Consider the following 16,620-nt stretch of genomic DNA (forward strand, 5'->3'; position numbering starts at 1 on the left):
AAAAGGACAGTGGTTGAGAAGAATGTGCACCAATCATCCATAAGATTTAAACCACTTATCATCACAGTGGCATCTGTCAAAAGGTGGGATATATTAGGTATCAACTGAACTATTAGTACTTGAAGTTGATGTCTTGAAAGCAGCAAAAATGAGCTGGCAATGCAGTGGTAGCAGTCTGGTCAGATTGCACTACTACTGCTGGGATTGCAAATTGTTCTAAAGGAAACCCTGACAATGACGCTAAAGCTGCAGGTTGATAGCCACCCTGCTCATTAGGCTACATAAATGAGGATGGACGTTTAATGATAAAGACAAAGACCCAATTTGGTGTTTCTGCAGAATTATGTGAACAAAATCTATATTGCCTCAGATCTGTTTTTCTGTAAGGTAGCACTTTGCTCAGCTCCAAATCTGGACAAATGCCAGTACTCACTACTACAGTACTCACAGTATTCTTAGAATTTGTTGTTAGGCAAGTTGCATTTGGCAGCTTCTTTGACATTCTATTGATTAGTTTCTAGTCCACTCTGACCAAACAGTCAACTACTTGACCCTGACACCTACAACTAATATCATCCTTGGAGTTCTGCCCAGATAATCCAGGATCTCACTCTCAAAGGAGTTTTCTTACACCTGCCCTACCATAAAAACCTGATAAATAAGAGGTTGTACTTTTATCTGAGGTGTCGTCCATCTGTGCAGAGGACAACTGAAGCTCTGTTAGAGTGATTTTCAGTCATCTCCTTGACCAGAGAACTGCTTGTTCTTTCACACAGTTTGGGCATATATCTTAACCCTACTTAAAGATTTAAAAATAGGCTTATACCTGGGATCTGATCTGTGTCTGTATGTCTGAATACCTTTTGAAATACTTTCTTAAACATGTTTCAGTACAGTAAAGTACATTATAGTAACATGTGCAAAACGTGATTGTGTCTACATGCTTTATGAACTAACTTTATCAAGCGTCACATCCACCAGGTGTTTTTTGGGGGTTGACTAACTAGAGCATGTTCTTTTCTCCTCTGTTTTTAAGCTTTTAATTTCCTAAATCCTTGGACCAGATGAGGCTCAGTGTAAGCTGGTTTCCTCACAACAAAAGAACCCATGTCCTGCAGGCGTTATCTTCAGCGATGAACCGAACCTGCTCGGCCTTCAGTACGGTTACAGCCTGCAGGATATCAAATTCTTCTCCCCTCAGCATCAATCTGAGCCAGGCTTGTTCTGCATTTTTTGTAAAGGACTGCTTTGTCTGCGTTTACATTTGTTCAGATATGAAACAAAGCAGAAAAACATTCAGTGGCAGGACATGACATTAACTGTGATGCTTGTTCATTTTAATGTGCTTCTTTGTGCTTACGAAAACAAAAGCTGGAAGGTCAGACGAAGGTAACTGCAAGCAGAGGACTCTTTATTTTTCCTTCTCCTGCTTCCTGCATTTAAAAAGGGATGTGACACTTTCAACTCAAACTAGTGGCAGTGTGTCATTACATCTGAGATGAATGCAAATTAACCACAACAGCCTGTTAAAAAGTGTTGAATAGTACACATACTTTTTTAAGTGCAGCATGTGTGAAGTGGTGGATCTGTGGTATCTTCATGATTGAGAATTTGAGTAAAGTGGTAAAATAGAGGTTAGGGGGTATTCTACAAAAAAATAGTCTCTTTAAAATGTTTACAATATCACAGGAACGTTTATCTTCGCTGGTTTGATGCGCATTACAAAAGACTGGTTGCCTTTGTATGGAGTTTGAGAGCTGCTACTTTTTAAAAGAGGAAATCTGCCATCAGCTAATCTTACACTGCTGAAAATCAACAATCTGGGAGTTATTTTTGTGGTAAAGATCCAAACTGTGCTCTTTTTCCTAGAATACCTATCTTCCATTACCCTGTGTCATCCACATCTACAGGTGGCAATTCCCTACATTTTTCCAGAATGCCTTTTAAACAAGTCATTTGTATCCAGTAGGGATGTAAAATTACTTTATTTCAAAAAGATGAAATGAAATGTAACAAATTGATTCTGTAATGCTTTCTACTGTGACGATGATGTCCGTAGTATGTTTTGCTCATGCATTATCATCCCAGGGTGTCAAACACAGACATTCTGTCTGTGGCTGCTGGCCTGTTTGATCCGTGCGAGGTGTTCTGTGGTGTTAATATGGAGATGCACTGGCTGTAATATTTGACAGTGAGAAACAAGGATATTAATCTTATGTGGGAGGCAAGGTGGTGATGATGTAAAGTACAGGTTTTTCAGTGTTTGTGTTTCATGTCCATTTTGTTGTCATTTTACGTTCACCTTCACTGGGTGCTTGGTCGGGTTTATGCACGAGAACTAGCTGGTTATTTTTAGGAAAAGATGGCCGTTTTGATTAAAATATTCCCCTCAACAACGCTGCAACTTGAAAAATGATAGTAATCGGACTCTTGTAATTAAGAGTCCATATAGCAACACTTATCTCACTATTAGCTGGTGCGTCTCAGTACTAACGTCCTACATTCAAAATGTGCATCTCAGACAAAATGACTGTATTTGATGCCCTGGGAATAAGATTGCTCCAATTCAAATTCTGAATACGTTTTAAACTATTAGATTCCAATTTTTTATCTTTTAGGTTTTAAATGTTTCCTGATGTGTCAATGAAACGTCATAAATTAGGTAAGCTGGTTTTTAATGGTACTATGGGGGCAGAAATGTTGGGGCTAACCCCCCACCTCCTCTGCCCTTGTTTTGATAATCATTTCTGGATATCTCAGGTATACAAGAACCTTGAGGAAGTCTCACCCCCAAATAGCATGCTACTGATGTGGACAGACCTGTAACACCACAAAACAAAACCACACCAGTTTTTTCAACAGTGTAAGCTTTTTTTAGGTGGATTTTCCCTTTAAATCATATACTAAATTCAAAACACAAACAGACAAATGTCTGGCTTTTAGGTTCCCTGTGTGACAGATTGAGTCCTTGTCACAAGGTTTGTTGAGTTCACTAACATAATATTTTTATTATGATTTGTTTTTTCATAGTGGTGATACTTTTACAGTGGAGAATAATTCTCAAGCCAAATCTTTCTTTTTTTCTTTCTTTTTTTTAAAACTGTAGCTCTCAGGTCTTTAGGGGTCTATCAACTATGTGCTTATTTTGTTCCTCTGCTTTATATAAACCCACAGTAGCTATGGATACATTTAAAAGCTATGAAAAAAGTGAATGTATTCAAGAGCTATTTTCTTTTTATTTCACATTGCTTGATATGGAAGTTGAGAAATATGCTGAAATCTATGTGTAACGCAACGGGCAAACACATCCAGTTGTCCCACTCTCTTTGCCCTTATGTTTACAGGTTAGATTTGCAGCTGCTGTTAGCAGAGTAATGATGGCGAAAAAAATTAGACAATCCATGATTGGGAATAGTGAGTGCTATCAATCAAGAGTAGAAAAATAAGCATGCTTCATGTTTTGCACAGCATGGTGTTGATGCACACTGTGGAAAAAATGTCCATCTTAACACTGAAACATATATTTTTGTTAACATAGCACAGTTGTTCTTTAAAGTACCACACAATCACTAATTTAGGGGTAAATAAAAGTTATTATGATAAGTATATTTGTCTCTAACATTGGCATCAATGATTTAGCGTCAGAAATAGGAATGAAATATCCAGTTTATTTATCTTATTTCAATATTTTTATTTCCATAGCTCTGTCATTGTAAACCAGGGCTAAGTGATGATGAGAAAAGAAATACTCTGTATAGATAAACCTAAATTATGATGTAGTAATAGAATATTTGCAGTGTAGGAAACTCCCAGCATCAAGATGAAGTTTCTGAATTATATTGAACTTTAAACACAGACTGGCTTCTACTGAGTCACTGATATTCTTTTTTATTTTGAGACACATTTCTTGTTAAAATGGACATTTTTGAAGTATCCGTGTGCTCACAGGACTATCATTGGGTTTCTGCGAAAGTTTGGATGTGAGAGAAAAATGTTTGAATTTACTAAGTGCTTACACTAGATATCCTGTATGCTAACCCTGGATGGATCAGATACAGCGGTAACTGGTTTGAACTGTGATGCTCCAAAGTTGGGCACTGATGGAGCCACTGAAGAGTAGGTTTATATGATGTGATGGAAAGAAAGTGTATAAATTGTGAATAAAGTTTTAAAATCCAAAGTTTGCATTTCAGTGACATTTTTCTTTTGTGGTCTGTGTTTTGAATGAGCCATACAGTTTGGTTTAACATGTTTTAAATGGGCAAATATAGTTCACAACAATTTCATTTTTTTTTCTTTATTTGGTTTTCTAACAAACAAGGAAAAAAACGTAAAAAGGAAAACAGTTTAACGCAAGAGTGCACATTCTTATGTGGTGCTGCCACTGTTATGTTACTGGTCAGCTATTTCTATAAGAGGTTATCATCTTCCATAAGCATTTGTTTGTTCCTCTGGTTGGAGGTTTTCTGAGACATCAAATAGTTCGGTATATGAATAACCACCGCCACTACAACCGCATAGCAGCCCTACTTCTAAAAAGGCTTGTGTAGAGAGAGATGAGCACAAAACTACACAAAAACAGAAGCAGCGGCTCAGAGGAACCCTCTTCAATGTGTTTACATCAGATCAAACGCTGTGCCGGGGAGAATACTTCAGACATTGTGTTAAAATATACACAGCGCAACTATAAAGAACACAATGGAAAATTTTTCAGGAAACACAAAAGGCATTTTTTCATTGTTTGCAGCACCACTGACGAGTATCGCTCTGCCACATGTAATTTGCAGGTGTTACTCCATTTCCTAAATAAATAGATTTTGTTTATTTGGTTATGTTTTGTTTTTTTTGCACATTTAATGAAAAAAAAATAATGATGTTTCCTTTTTCTTAGAGTGTAGTGAGCTCCCTGGCCACCATACTTTAGCCTTTAGAGGACAAAATTGAGCTCTGATCACTTTCATTATGCACAGTGGGCAGCCCACATATTATGCTTTTACAAGTGTGTAATATTTCAGGGAAATGGAAACATTCACAGGGAAGGGTAGTGAATATTTTAAGAAGAAACTCTGCTAATATTGTATTTGGCACCAACCGGCACTGCAGGCTGAAGAGCTTCAACTCACTGTGTATCTAGAAACTGAGACAAATTACTGATGGAAAATTCACAACTGAATACAATTTTTAGCTATTCTAAAATTGTGGTCTAAAGGCAGATCAATGATATATTGTTTCTTAGCCCCAAAACACTAAAACCCTGGAAGTTATACTGCCTGTATAGATTCGTTGAGTACCATGTCTCGTTCTTCTATCACTGACAAAACTCTCAGTGCAGATACAGATGGACCCTGAAAATAAAGCCTGTTAAAGTCACTCATAATACACTTTATGACCAGTGAGTGGCTTCTCATACTTCTCTTTATACTTTAGATCTTTTAGGGAAATAATAGGTTGCACTACATCGTTAAGAGCTCTTACTGTTTTCTACAGCAAGCAAGACATTTTAAGTCTGCATTCTGCAAAGAACTAATAAGAACAAGTGAAACTAAGATGTTTTTCCATGAGGTAAATTTAACATGACTGAGAAGTGGTTACATGCATGAGAGGATGTACTGTTTTTTTTTTAACATAACACCTACATGTGTCAACATTGTTTTGCACGTAGCGCTTTCCTTTTTCTGGCAGCTGTAACTGGTGAGGCCACTCTCCTCCTCCCATGGAGCTGGCCTCTTTTAGTCTACTGGGGGTTTTTTGGAACCCGAATTCCTTCTTTGCTTGGCCAATAAAAAGCAGGAGGGACGCTCATTTCCAGTAGTTTCACATTTAGCACCCATTGGAAACCATGTGGGCCCAGACCGCTGCTCTGCTGCTCGCCTGCTGCCTCTGGCCAGCTGAGGCTCAGACTGAAAGGGGTCAAAGCATCTGGGATCCACCTATCAAATTCAACACCAAGGCTAAAGACTCATGCACCATGATTGTCACCGGTCAAGGGGAATTCACGAGGCTGAGACTGGCATGCCAGAGGAACAAGCGCTCTTACTGGTGTGACTACATGGGCAAGCCTCAGACCTGCACCCCTTACAACAAAAATCCTCGACACTATTTCGTGCAGATGATGTGGAACCTGAGAAAGCTGGACAATGCCTGCCAGGCACCAAGACAGATTAAACCTCACATGTGCAGGAAGGCAACTGATGACTCTCAGATGGTCTTCTCATCATCTTCATTCTCCCAGTCACGAGCAGAGGCTTCTTCTAGGAAAGTAGCAAGACCTCAACGTCGGCCTAGACCAACAAGACAAGCTGACACAAAATCTATTCGAGAGCCACAAAAAGAAACGACCACTCAGGAAACTAGTACTCAACCACCACCAACAACACCTCCTGTTGAGAGCAACGCTAAAAGAATGGCTCGGCAGAATTGCTGGAGGTCGTTGCAGGGCATCTGCTCGTTCTTCATTGGTTTGTTTCGTAATTAACCAGAAAGGTGAGCAGCAGTATTGGGCCTGTTTGTTAACATGAAAAACTTTTTTCTTATATTCATTTATAACTAATCTAGAATGAGGCTATTTAATTAAGTTAGATTCCAGCATTTTCTTTTTCTTTTTTTTTGCTACTCTTTATTATATTGCCTATGCACCTAGTTTCCACCTTGCACATTCTTATGTGTTATATTCACAGCTTTTAACCTCTAATGAAGATAACTTGACGTCTGGCTCAAGCAGCCCTTGGAGGAAAATTCCAAACGAGGAGTTTGTTAGCCTGTTGTAGAACTGTAACACCCTCTTCAGGGCAAGCTGTGGTATTACAGTGACTTTCAAGTACTTCTCTCACTCAAACCAACATTTATCAGCCTCCATTAAGAGCCAAGCTGGAAGAACTTATAGGTCTCACTTGACTATGTAATGACAAATGTTTTGCATGAACAGCCTGTACTGAATGATACTGCTTTAACATGTAAAGTATGTTTATTATGTTTATTACTTGTATATTATCTGTTTGCATCACTCGATATTACCTTCAGAATTGTTCGGGGATAGTCTTATTTTGCTCTGGTTTTCCATGCTGGTGTATTTGTCCCAAAAAAATGTATAACGAATGTGAAAATGTTTTATTAAATAAACATTTTCAATCTCTTTGTGTTGATTAATTTCATTTCATTAACATTCCTGATTAAAAATATTAGATAATAAAACTGCAAGCAGAAGTATTTGGGTTATTGAGTTGTCTAGGGTATCGTAGTGTGCAGTTTAATATTTTAAAGCCATAAGACTCGCCTGCTGTACCGTATATGACCGTTAGGTGTTTGGTGCTTTGAGACCAAGTTCAATCAATCAGCAGTTTTCTCCTGCAGAAACATCTGGCTCCTTTCAAGATATTCAAAGCCATTTCATCTCTGGCACGGTGTACTTACAGATGGCCTTGTGAAGGTCTTTTAAGACTCAAGGTTATTTGCATTTGTTTAAATTATGAACTTAGATCATTCTAAAGCAGGTGGAACTTGAAGCAGAAAATCTGGAACAACAGATAACTTTTAGTTTTGAGAGCTTAACATAAGCCTTGCAAGTGCTCATGATTATTCAGGTCCATAGAAGCTGCAAACAAGTTTAACAATTATATCAGTTGTGGGTTGATGAAGTTTTGGTTCTAAATTGACAGTGTTTATAAAAAGTTTTTATTATGTATGAGGGTAATTTCATTTTCTATCAGCCATGTAATTTTAAACGTCTTTCCCCCACACACAGCTTAGTTTGATGACACAGGTACCAGGTTCAAAGTATCCCTAATCTATTCTAGAACTCAATAAACTTTATAAGCTCTTCAGTCATGCTGTGTGTGTGTGAGGGTGTGTGAGTGTGAGCGTGTGAGTGCAAGTGAATATATTTGAAGGGGAGGGCTGATTATGTGGCAGCATATTGCAATCTGCAAGTAAGGGCAACACTCTCATGTGTGAGGACTGCAAACCGAAGTTTCTCTAAAAACTTCAGGTAAGGAAAAGCACCACAACTTAAGCTGCACCCTAATCTGGCAATAATATTTGGGGTGTGCTACTTACATCAGTGTAGTATATATGTAATGTGCTCACAGTTAAGTTTTTGTAAAATGCATTCTGTGAAATCCTTGTGGCTAGGTTCAATATTTATAAAACACCTGTTAAACACATTGTCTTCAGCTCTATTTCCAATATTTACTAGGCTGTATTCTGTTTATAACTGTTGTAGTTATACTGTAGGTGATATAGTTGCATAGCTGCATAATCAAGGGATAATTGCACCATCACAACTGTAATATGATGCATTTACATTTTTATTTTTTAATCAGTATTTAAATCTGTGCCTCTTTTTAACCATTTTTAAACCTCTTCCTTTCTTATAGTCAAGGTGCATGTGCTCCGTGTTTTTTCAAAATTTCGTTTATGGAATAATTTTTAGATTGCATCTTTGCATTTTTCTTTTTTGTCCTTCCAAACACCTCTTTGACTTGAAACTGTCTTGAATGTACTGTACAAAAAATACTTAATGCTGTTTTGTGCTGTCTAAATCCAAAACTATTCCCACAACATTCAGTTTCCACTTGAAATGTTGGTTTAACGGGGGATTAAGACATGTCTTTCTCCAAAGGGAAATGAAAGGGTTTTAAGGTCAAATATCTAAATCTGATTTAATCCTTTGGCAGGTTGTGTTCTACTGATTTCATGGCTCTCCTCACAAACGTCACTATCATCCTGGTCCTGGCTTGTATTTCCCATCAGGTGATGTTGGGTAGCTGCCAGAAGAGCGGTGGACGGAGGGGACGAGGCATGGACAAAGGACAGCACAAGGATAGGTCAGGAGCAAAAGTGGGCCGCCAAACAAAGTCTGTCTCTGCACAGCTCATGAGAGGCAAAGTGGTCACCAGAGACAAGTTAGAATGTGCCTGGGTTGCAACAGGTGAAGATATCGTCATTCTCAGCATCACGTGCAAGAAGGAGGACAGGAGCTTCAGCTGCGAGTATACTGCCAGACCAACTGCTTGTCCTGAGTATGCCTCAAATGTTAAACTTTACTGGAAGCAGATCGGCAGGGAGCTGAAGAAGCTAAACAGTCTCTGCCAGGACAGCAGTGCTTTTGTCAGGGCAGGTATGTGCAGAAGAGCTGCCAGAGAGGCTCATTTCAGACTGAATGTAACACAGAGGGTGAAGACTTCTCCACTGTATACCCCAACTTCTCCAGTCAAAGCTGTCAAATCCTGTCAAGCTGATAACAGGAGGAGAGCAGAGGAGTTCTGCAACAACCCCTGGTCAAGTGTTTGCACATTTCTATTTACTATGGTGCAGGATTATGATTGCTGATACAGAAAAACTGGAATTAGTTCAGCTTTTCTGCAGTCACATACAGTAAATACTTGTCCCATAGATTCTTCATATAGATGCTTACTACTCAACAAAAACATACTCAATGAACAGTTTTTGCTCTATCGCTTTTGGAGAAACTTGTGTAAGCGTTCAAGCCTATTGAGACAGAGATAATATGTAGAATATTAGTTTCTCGATTTTCATTTCTTTTCCTGTAACTTCTAATTTCACTTGGGTATTTTTTTTTCTATTATAGCCATATTGAAATTACCTCTCCTTCTCAATATAAAATGCCTACTTAAATAAAAAAATACTCTGTAAAATAATGTCAAACCCATTTTCTGTCTCTCCCAAATGTGCACACTCTTGCCTGAAGGCTTTTCATGGGAGGTTAAATGTTTGAGAATGTCTGGTATTGACATAGCAATTTAAGCCAGAGGGAGTGTGATTTCTAGAAACCTCAGCCTGCATACCTTGGCAATGAGAGGCCTGTGAAGCCACAATCACTGTGTGAAACCTCATATGTTCATCTTGCATAATCAAGGGATACCAGTATCTAAATGGACAAAATAAAACAGAAATAATATTTTGCAGGTTAAACTGAAGACTTTAGCATTATTTTTGGCACTTATGATCAGTAGAAGTTCGCATACTTTCATCATCATTTCTGTGAAATTACATTAGCTTGAATTAAGTTTGCATACCGTACTGGTACATACTGTAAAAATCTTACTATTTGCTTCGGAAAAGCTGTACTGGAATATGAGCTAATATTTCTAATATTACTGTATTAATGAGCTGTATAAACTAACTAATGAAGTACATTCCTGGGTAATTTGATTTACTTGATAACGGAGAGGTTACCAGTTAAAATAATTTAAAAAAAACTTGCAGAACAATTAAAGTTGTACTACAAGGAAACTGTAGTAGATGGCGCCTATCCCAGCTGTCAGAGGGTGAGAGACAGGGTACACCCTGGACAGGTCGTCAGTCTGAATTTAACCAACTTGATTTTATTATAATTTTATATATCACCTAAAACTGTTTCACACTGGAAGATAAAGCCTCTGCTATATTAGAGAAAAAACAGATGACCTGATAGTTCTGTGTGAGAAAGCACTTGGTGACAGTGGGAAGTGGTAATGAACCTCCAGCTGGACCAAGCTCAGGGACAGGGAGCCATCTGCTACACTTGGTTGGGAGGTGATGACAAAGAGAAGACAGAAAAAAGTGGTACTGAGAATCCATGAACAACAAACTAGGAGAAAGTAAGTAAAACTTAATGGGAATAGTTCTGTAAAGATACACACTGACTGTTTATGTTCTAGGAATCCCAGATAAATCTATTCCCAAAAGTTCCATTGTTAATATTTTCCAATCATACACAGTTCTGTGAAAGCCAGAAAGAACATTCTTTAGCCAGCGCTGGAAGACATGTTGGCATTTTAGACAGTGGAATGACTCTGCCTTTTGTGATCACTTAGTCTTCATCTCCTGCTGAAACGTAATGGTTTGCCCACAGGTTAAATCCATCAAGTTCAGACTCTCAGCAGGTTGCATTCTGAGCTTAGCAGGAAATCTGTTGCTGGTGGATCAGACAGGCCAAAACAGTGTGGCTGCAGAAAAAAATAAATTATACAGCAGCCACAAAGTCACTGCTGGAATGTAGTGAATACAGACGTATAAGAAGTAGCTTTCCTTGAAGGACTTTAAAACAACAGCTGCTGAAAACAAGACTGAAATTCTGCTGAGCAGCTTGAAATATGGATGCTCAATTAAACAGTTTCTATTAAAAATAATAAAATGCCAGAAGAATGGTACTTTAAATTAAGAGGTATTCTTCTGCCAGCTTTGCAAAGAAATAATTGGATTTAAAAAGTCCAAATGCAGTATTTAAAGCTAATGAAATGGGTCTTACATGGACATCAACTGTCATTCTAAATGCAATCAAGCCATGAAAAATAATACTGGGACTAATGCTGCAAAATTGCTCTTAAGTTGTTTTATACTCCAATATGCAGTCATTTTTTCCTGACCAACAATGTGTCTGCTTTAACCCAGACCCTTTTCAGAAAGCACATAACTGCCACATGTTCTAGTTCTGCTTTATAGTGAAGCATCCAAAGAAAAGACCAAATGAATTGCTTTCCAGGACTGATCTCTATAGCTCTGCCAGTGAACAAACAGGGGTCACACATTTATTGTGATGCTGTGGCACACTTTGCATAAAAGCTTCGGATAAGCGCGACTGATTTATTTATGTATTTTTTGGTATGCTTTCTTCACTGTGATTCCTCTTGCCAGTGTTATTTCAGAAGCACATCATGCATCTCAGTTATGTATCTGTGGTGCAGGTGGAATGATTACAGGAAATGAAGATGAGCATTTTCGAGGAATAGGGCTAAAGACAATGTGTTTTCATATTATGTCTTGTAAATATAATTTTATTGTTTATTATTGATTTATTTGTTTGTACTATTTTATTTTAACGTTATCTTTATGAGCTCATCATAGCTTTAAAAATTTATGTAGGTCTCTGCATTCATTATTTTGTTTACAGTCAATAAGTCATGTATTTAATGGCATTGTTAAAGCTGCACTAATGATCTCCTCATTTCCAGTGAGTTAAACACGGAAATTCATTTTGAAAGCAGTCACAAATACACAGAAATAATTATCAGACAAATGTTTCCTCCATGATGTCACCAATTGGTTTGTGGACTACAATTTTAGGGCCTTCAGTTTACCCTTGTACACATCAACATATTGGCTTTATGATGCCAGAAGTGACCATATTTGGAAGCAGAAGTAGTAAGTTAGCAGCTATTAACAAAAAACTTGGCTAGCAAGTTTTATCTTTATGAACTAGAATTTCACTCACTGACACAACCTCATTTCAGACTTTGTGTTAAAAGACATCCAAGCCAGATTATTTGTCATATCATTGCATTTAAATGCTTCTAAAAGCCCCAGCACCATTTAAAAAAGACATGTTTAGTGACTCCAATTAGCACAAATGAGTATGTGAAAACAGCTAGTAAGATGTTTTTATCAGGTGGCCTCTAACAAAATCCAAACACATGTTAACATTGGTCTGTTCCTGCTATTAATTTCATCATACGTGAATGGATATAAAGCCGAATCTTTCCCCAGTAAGTGAACCCTGGAAAGTGTGGGCTCACAGGTGGTGTGACTGCCTGCAGCCACTCCTGATTGGCTGAGGTGATGTAAGGCTTGGTCAAGCTGAAAATATTCAAAACACACTTCAGCACTATTGACACAAAGGAGATCTGGCACAGTGTGTATGTGAGTCAGGCTTATAAGCTTATATGAATGCCTTTGTATGTGTGCAAGTGAGCTTTTAGTTTAGAAGCTTTAGGCTCAGTGGAGCCAAGATAACAAAGAACTGAAGGGAATTAAAATAAATGCCATAAAATGGCACTGTTAGTGTGAAGTTAGACTGATGAGTGTGTGCTGTTGTGGTCAGTCTAGACCAGGGGTAGGCAACCTTTCTGATGGCGAGTGCCATTTAAAATTTCCTCAGAAGTCAGTGTGCCATATGATTGCATTAGCAATAAATTTAATAACGCTCTATATTAACAGTTACACACTATATAGAACCACTTTCTAGAATTATATTTGTTCGCAGATGTTGGCAGCTATCGGCGAATAGTTATCAGCTTTTTTGAAACAAAAGAAGACACTTTTTATTCATAACAAGAACTCCATAACAGCAAATGAACTGTACAACAGAAAATACAAATGCTATTTATGGTCTCCTCACAACAATGATAAGTAAAATAAACTGGGCCAATATGGCATGTTTGTTAATACAGAGATACACATGTTAATGTGATCTCTGGTCTCCCACTCAGACACACAGGTCTCCGAGTGTCCAGCATTCAGACGGCTACCTGAGGACACTCGTGAGAGAAAATCTGCTCACACAGATATGTAGAGCCAAATACTGTCAATAAGGCCTCAGCAATGTTCTGAAGACAGTTAAACTTGTCAGGTAGTGATGTCCAGCAGGTGAAAATGCAAGCGCCATGAACACGCAGAGCTATGGATTCCAGCTGCTTCGATGTCGCATTAACTGGCATTAACTCAGCCAGTTAATGCCAGACAAATCTAGCTGCTCATTAAAGATTTCTGGTTTGATCAGAAAATAAAACATTGGTCCATACACCTGAAAGTCCCAAAAATGCATTGTGTCTCGAGTCTATGGATGCATTTTGACTAAAGACCGCCCCCCCCAGATATTAAAGCCATAAAGCCTTTGAATGAAAACAAACACTGTTGTGACAGTGATGTACACTGTCTTGTTGGTAAATGTATGATTTCTATTCATTTTACGTCAGATAAAAACTTTGGTTGTAAGCTTCAGATAATTATTTAATAACAGCCAGACATTTTAAATGAGAATAAGAAAGTATTTCTTTGTGCCCCCTTTTTCCCTGTTAATGCTCTACCTGGCCCCTGGCAAAACTTTGCTAGACCCGCCCCTGCACAGTTACCAGCTGTCAGCTACGTGAAAAGGATCCTGGTGTTATTTGTCTCTGAGAAAGTTCATAACTTCCTTCAACTCATTCATGTCACCTAAAAGGTAAACCTGTTTCTCCATCACCTGTTCAGCTCTGATGATTCAGTAAGGACATCTCCTGGTTTCATCTTCATTTTCCCTCTCACCAGATATACAAACCCATATCATGACCAGCAGCTTTAGGGCTGTGGCTCCAGCAAACATCAGCTGATACTAGAAATTAATATTAAATAAATTCTAACAACAGCTGATCAAGCTTAAACGTGCTGCTGTTGTTTAGCGCGACATCCGGCGGTTTCCTCTTTCTGGCGCAAAGTGGGCGATAAATAAACAAGAGAAAAGCCGATCAGCTGATCATTGATCAGTTTCGTGATTGAAGTAGAAAAAGGAGAGGGAGGGGAGAGAATGAGAGAAGAGGCAGCTGTGCAGCAAAGACACAGAATAACTCCAGCTTTGTGTCTTTTTCCATCCTGGCTGAAGTACGGGACAAACTGTGTTCCTTCTCAGCTCAACACGAAACGCGTAATAATTTCTCCGAATGCGGGACGATTCCGTTTGTATGGGACAGCTGGCAACTCTACTAACTAACCTTATGAATAAAATAAAGTTCACTATCAATAAAATCATAGCACCCGCCCAGCAGTATATAAATTCCGTCATGCTAGCTAGTACGCAGTACGAGTTATTGTAACTGACTGTAAAAAGTCAGCACAATGAAAATAAACTCCACCTAAACTTGGTTTATATCTGACCCAGATAGACTGCAGGTCATAACTTCTTACTTGAAGTTCAGTTCACCTGACGCTCCGACCGGCGGCTGCCTCGGGTCTCTCCTCCTTCTGCCTCCCCTTCCCTCATCCACCTGCTGGCCTCCACCACTTGTTAATTTTACTGAATCTGTGGAAGCTCTGCCATAGCCACCACCAAACAACTGAGTTATTTTTACAGACCGACCAGCATCTGGCCAATCCACCACCAAAAAAATAAATAAATAAAAAAATTAAAAAAAATCATCGGGCCACCGAGCAAATGTCCGGTATGCCCGATGTCCAGTCCAGCTATGGTCGTGCGTGCCATCAGTTAACCCTTCGCGTGCCAACGGTGGCACGCGTGCCTAGGGTTGCCGACCCCTGGTCTAGACCAAACAAACATCACCATCCATCTGGCTGCACGGGATATGCTAAATTATAACATTATTCATGATATAGACGAATAAACAGTCAATTTAGACACAGTTCAGTATAAAAAATGTACATGTAGCTGGAGTTACATATTTTTAGTTGTTAAACATATGTTTTGTTATTGTTGTTGTTTCAAAAATGACTCATAAATTATGATTACTTCTTTAAAAATGAAGCAATTAAAAAAATCATAATAACTAATGTGATTTACTAAATACAGGCATGATGTGTATACACTAGATTATCGTTTTTCTAAGCATAATATAAAGGCTCAATATGCATGCATACACTGCATTTTAAAATAATGTGACTCAGAGCAAAGATTTCACAGAAATAACTGACAATTAAGTTGTACAGCCACATCGCACAGTGGAAAGAACAATACCACCTCGCTATTATTTACAGCGTCGTCCTGCAGTAGAGATGATCATCTAGTATGGAGCATGCCAGGCACTGGCAGTGACAGTGATTACAGGAAACACTTTAAACTGCACAGTTCAAAGATCTGCCATACACAAAGTATGTGCATCGTTTACATTGCACATGGGTACCTGTTTCCCTCCGTCTGGTATACTAAATTTAAGGATATTTTGGTTTACCAACTTTAACTAGACTTTTTCCTGATTAACCCCCTTTCATAAACTTAAAAGTAAAATGCTTAAAATAAGGTGATTTATCTCAAATTACTGGCCTGCCATTAACAGCCAGCACTGCTATTTATAATTTATAATGCTACACCTAAACATAATTGAATGACTGTCACATACGCTCTTTGTATCAAAACCCTTCAAATGATTGGATGTTAAATATGTTAAATTCTCTCATTTGCAATTCATCGTACTGTATGTATGTATTTTTATTCTGGTTGGAGTAATGTTATATGGATTGTGCTATTTTCTTATTTTGCACTGGCATTTCTGTTGAGCCGTGGAATCTATCCAAAGTTGTAAATAAACAGCAGATTCATTGTAAAGCAATAGTAGAGCTGCATTGAAAAGCAAATGTAATTTTCTCTTTGGATGAATAAATACCCACAGAGATGTGGAGCATCAACTTTCCAGTCATTTTTGCAATGAATCAGTATGGACTTGTGTCTGCAGAGAGAGCAGGAGCCTCTGAAGAAAGCGTGTCTATACATGAAAACACTTCGCAGCTGTGACCTTAGGTACTTTCTGAATACCTAACAGTGTCTAGGTCACATGACTGTAAAATATGTATAACCACACAGAACTGAAACACTGAATATTTCTGAACCACACTGAGAAATGATACATTTCGAGAATATTGACATGCACATCTGTGCTGGGTTATTTTAATGACTTTATAATTTTAAACAGATCAACATTTATATGACTCATCCTTATATGCATCCTCCTCGAATTTCATCAATAACAGGCATCAATTAGCACTCACTAATGGGCATATTATTGCAAATTTACCAACCAAGAACTTTACTTAAATACCCATTTGTATTTAAAAGTTCCAGGAGATCAAAAGTTATTAAATATGTGAAGTTGAATTATAAGAAAATGAGGGAACATTGCAGTGATATATGGGAAAGATTAC

General features: G+C 38.2%; 3 protein-coding genes across 10 annotated transcripts in view; all 3 read left to right on the forward strand.

Annotated features, from left to right (window-relative positions):
• prom1a (prominin 1a) overlaps positions 1–4,180 on the forward strand; it is a 165,197-nt gene extending 161,017 nt beyond the window's left edge. For all 8 annotated transcript variants that reach the window (XR_005615184.1, XR_005615187.1, XR_005615189.1 and 5 more), the window contains one exon: positions 1,037–4,180. The gene's annotated coding sequence lies outside the window, so the exon portion shown is untranslated. The remainder of the gene's footprint in view (positions 1–1,036) is intronic.
• Positions 4,181–5,803: 1,623 nt separating this feature from the next.
• On the forward strand, positions 5,804–7,086 carry fgfbp2a (fibroblast growth factor binding protein 2a). The gene is made up of 2 exons (XM_031743001.2): positions 5,804–6,483; positions 6,678–7,086. Exon 1 carries the CDS (start codon positions 5,840–5,842, stop codon positions 6,473–6,475), a length of 636 nt encoding a protein of 211 aa, XP_031598861.1. The 5' UTR covers positions 5,804–5,839; the 3' UTR covers positions 6,476–6,483; positions 6,678–7,086.
• An 846-nt stretch (positions 7,087–7,932) lies between these two features.
• Positions 7,933–9,668, forward strand: fgfbp1a (fibroblast growth factor binding protein 1a). The gene is made up of 2 exons (XM_031743004.2): positions 7,933–7,984; positions 8,673–9,668. The coding sequence occupies exon 2, from the start codon at positions 8,692–8,694 to the stop codon at positions 9,325–9,327; it is 636 nt and encodes a 211-aa protein (XP_031598864.1). The 5' UTR covers positions 7,933–7,984; positions 8,673–8,691; the 3' UTR covers positions 9,328–9,668.
• Positions 9,669–16,620: the final 6,952 nt, after the last annotated feature.

Source organism: Oreochromis aureus, linkage group 2 (genome assembly GCF_013358895.1).
Source record: "Oreochromis aureus strain Israel breed Guangdong linkage group 2, ZZ_aureus, whole genome shotgun sequence".
NCBI lineage: Eukaryota > Metazoa > Chordata > Actinopteri > Cichliformes > Cichlidae > Oreochromis > Oreochromis aureus.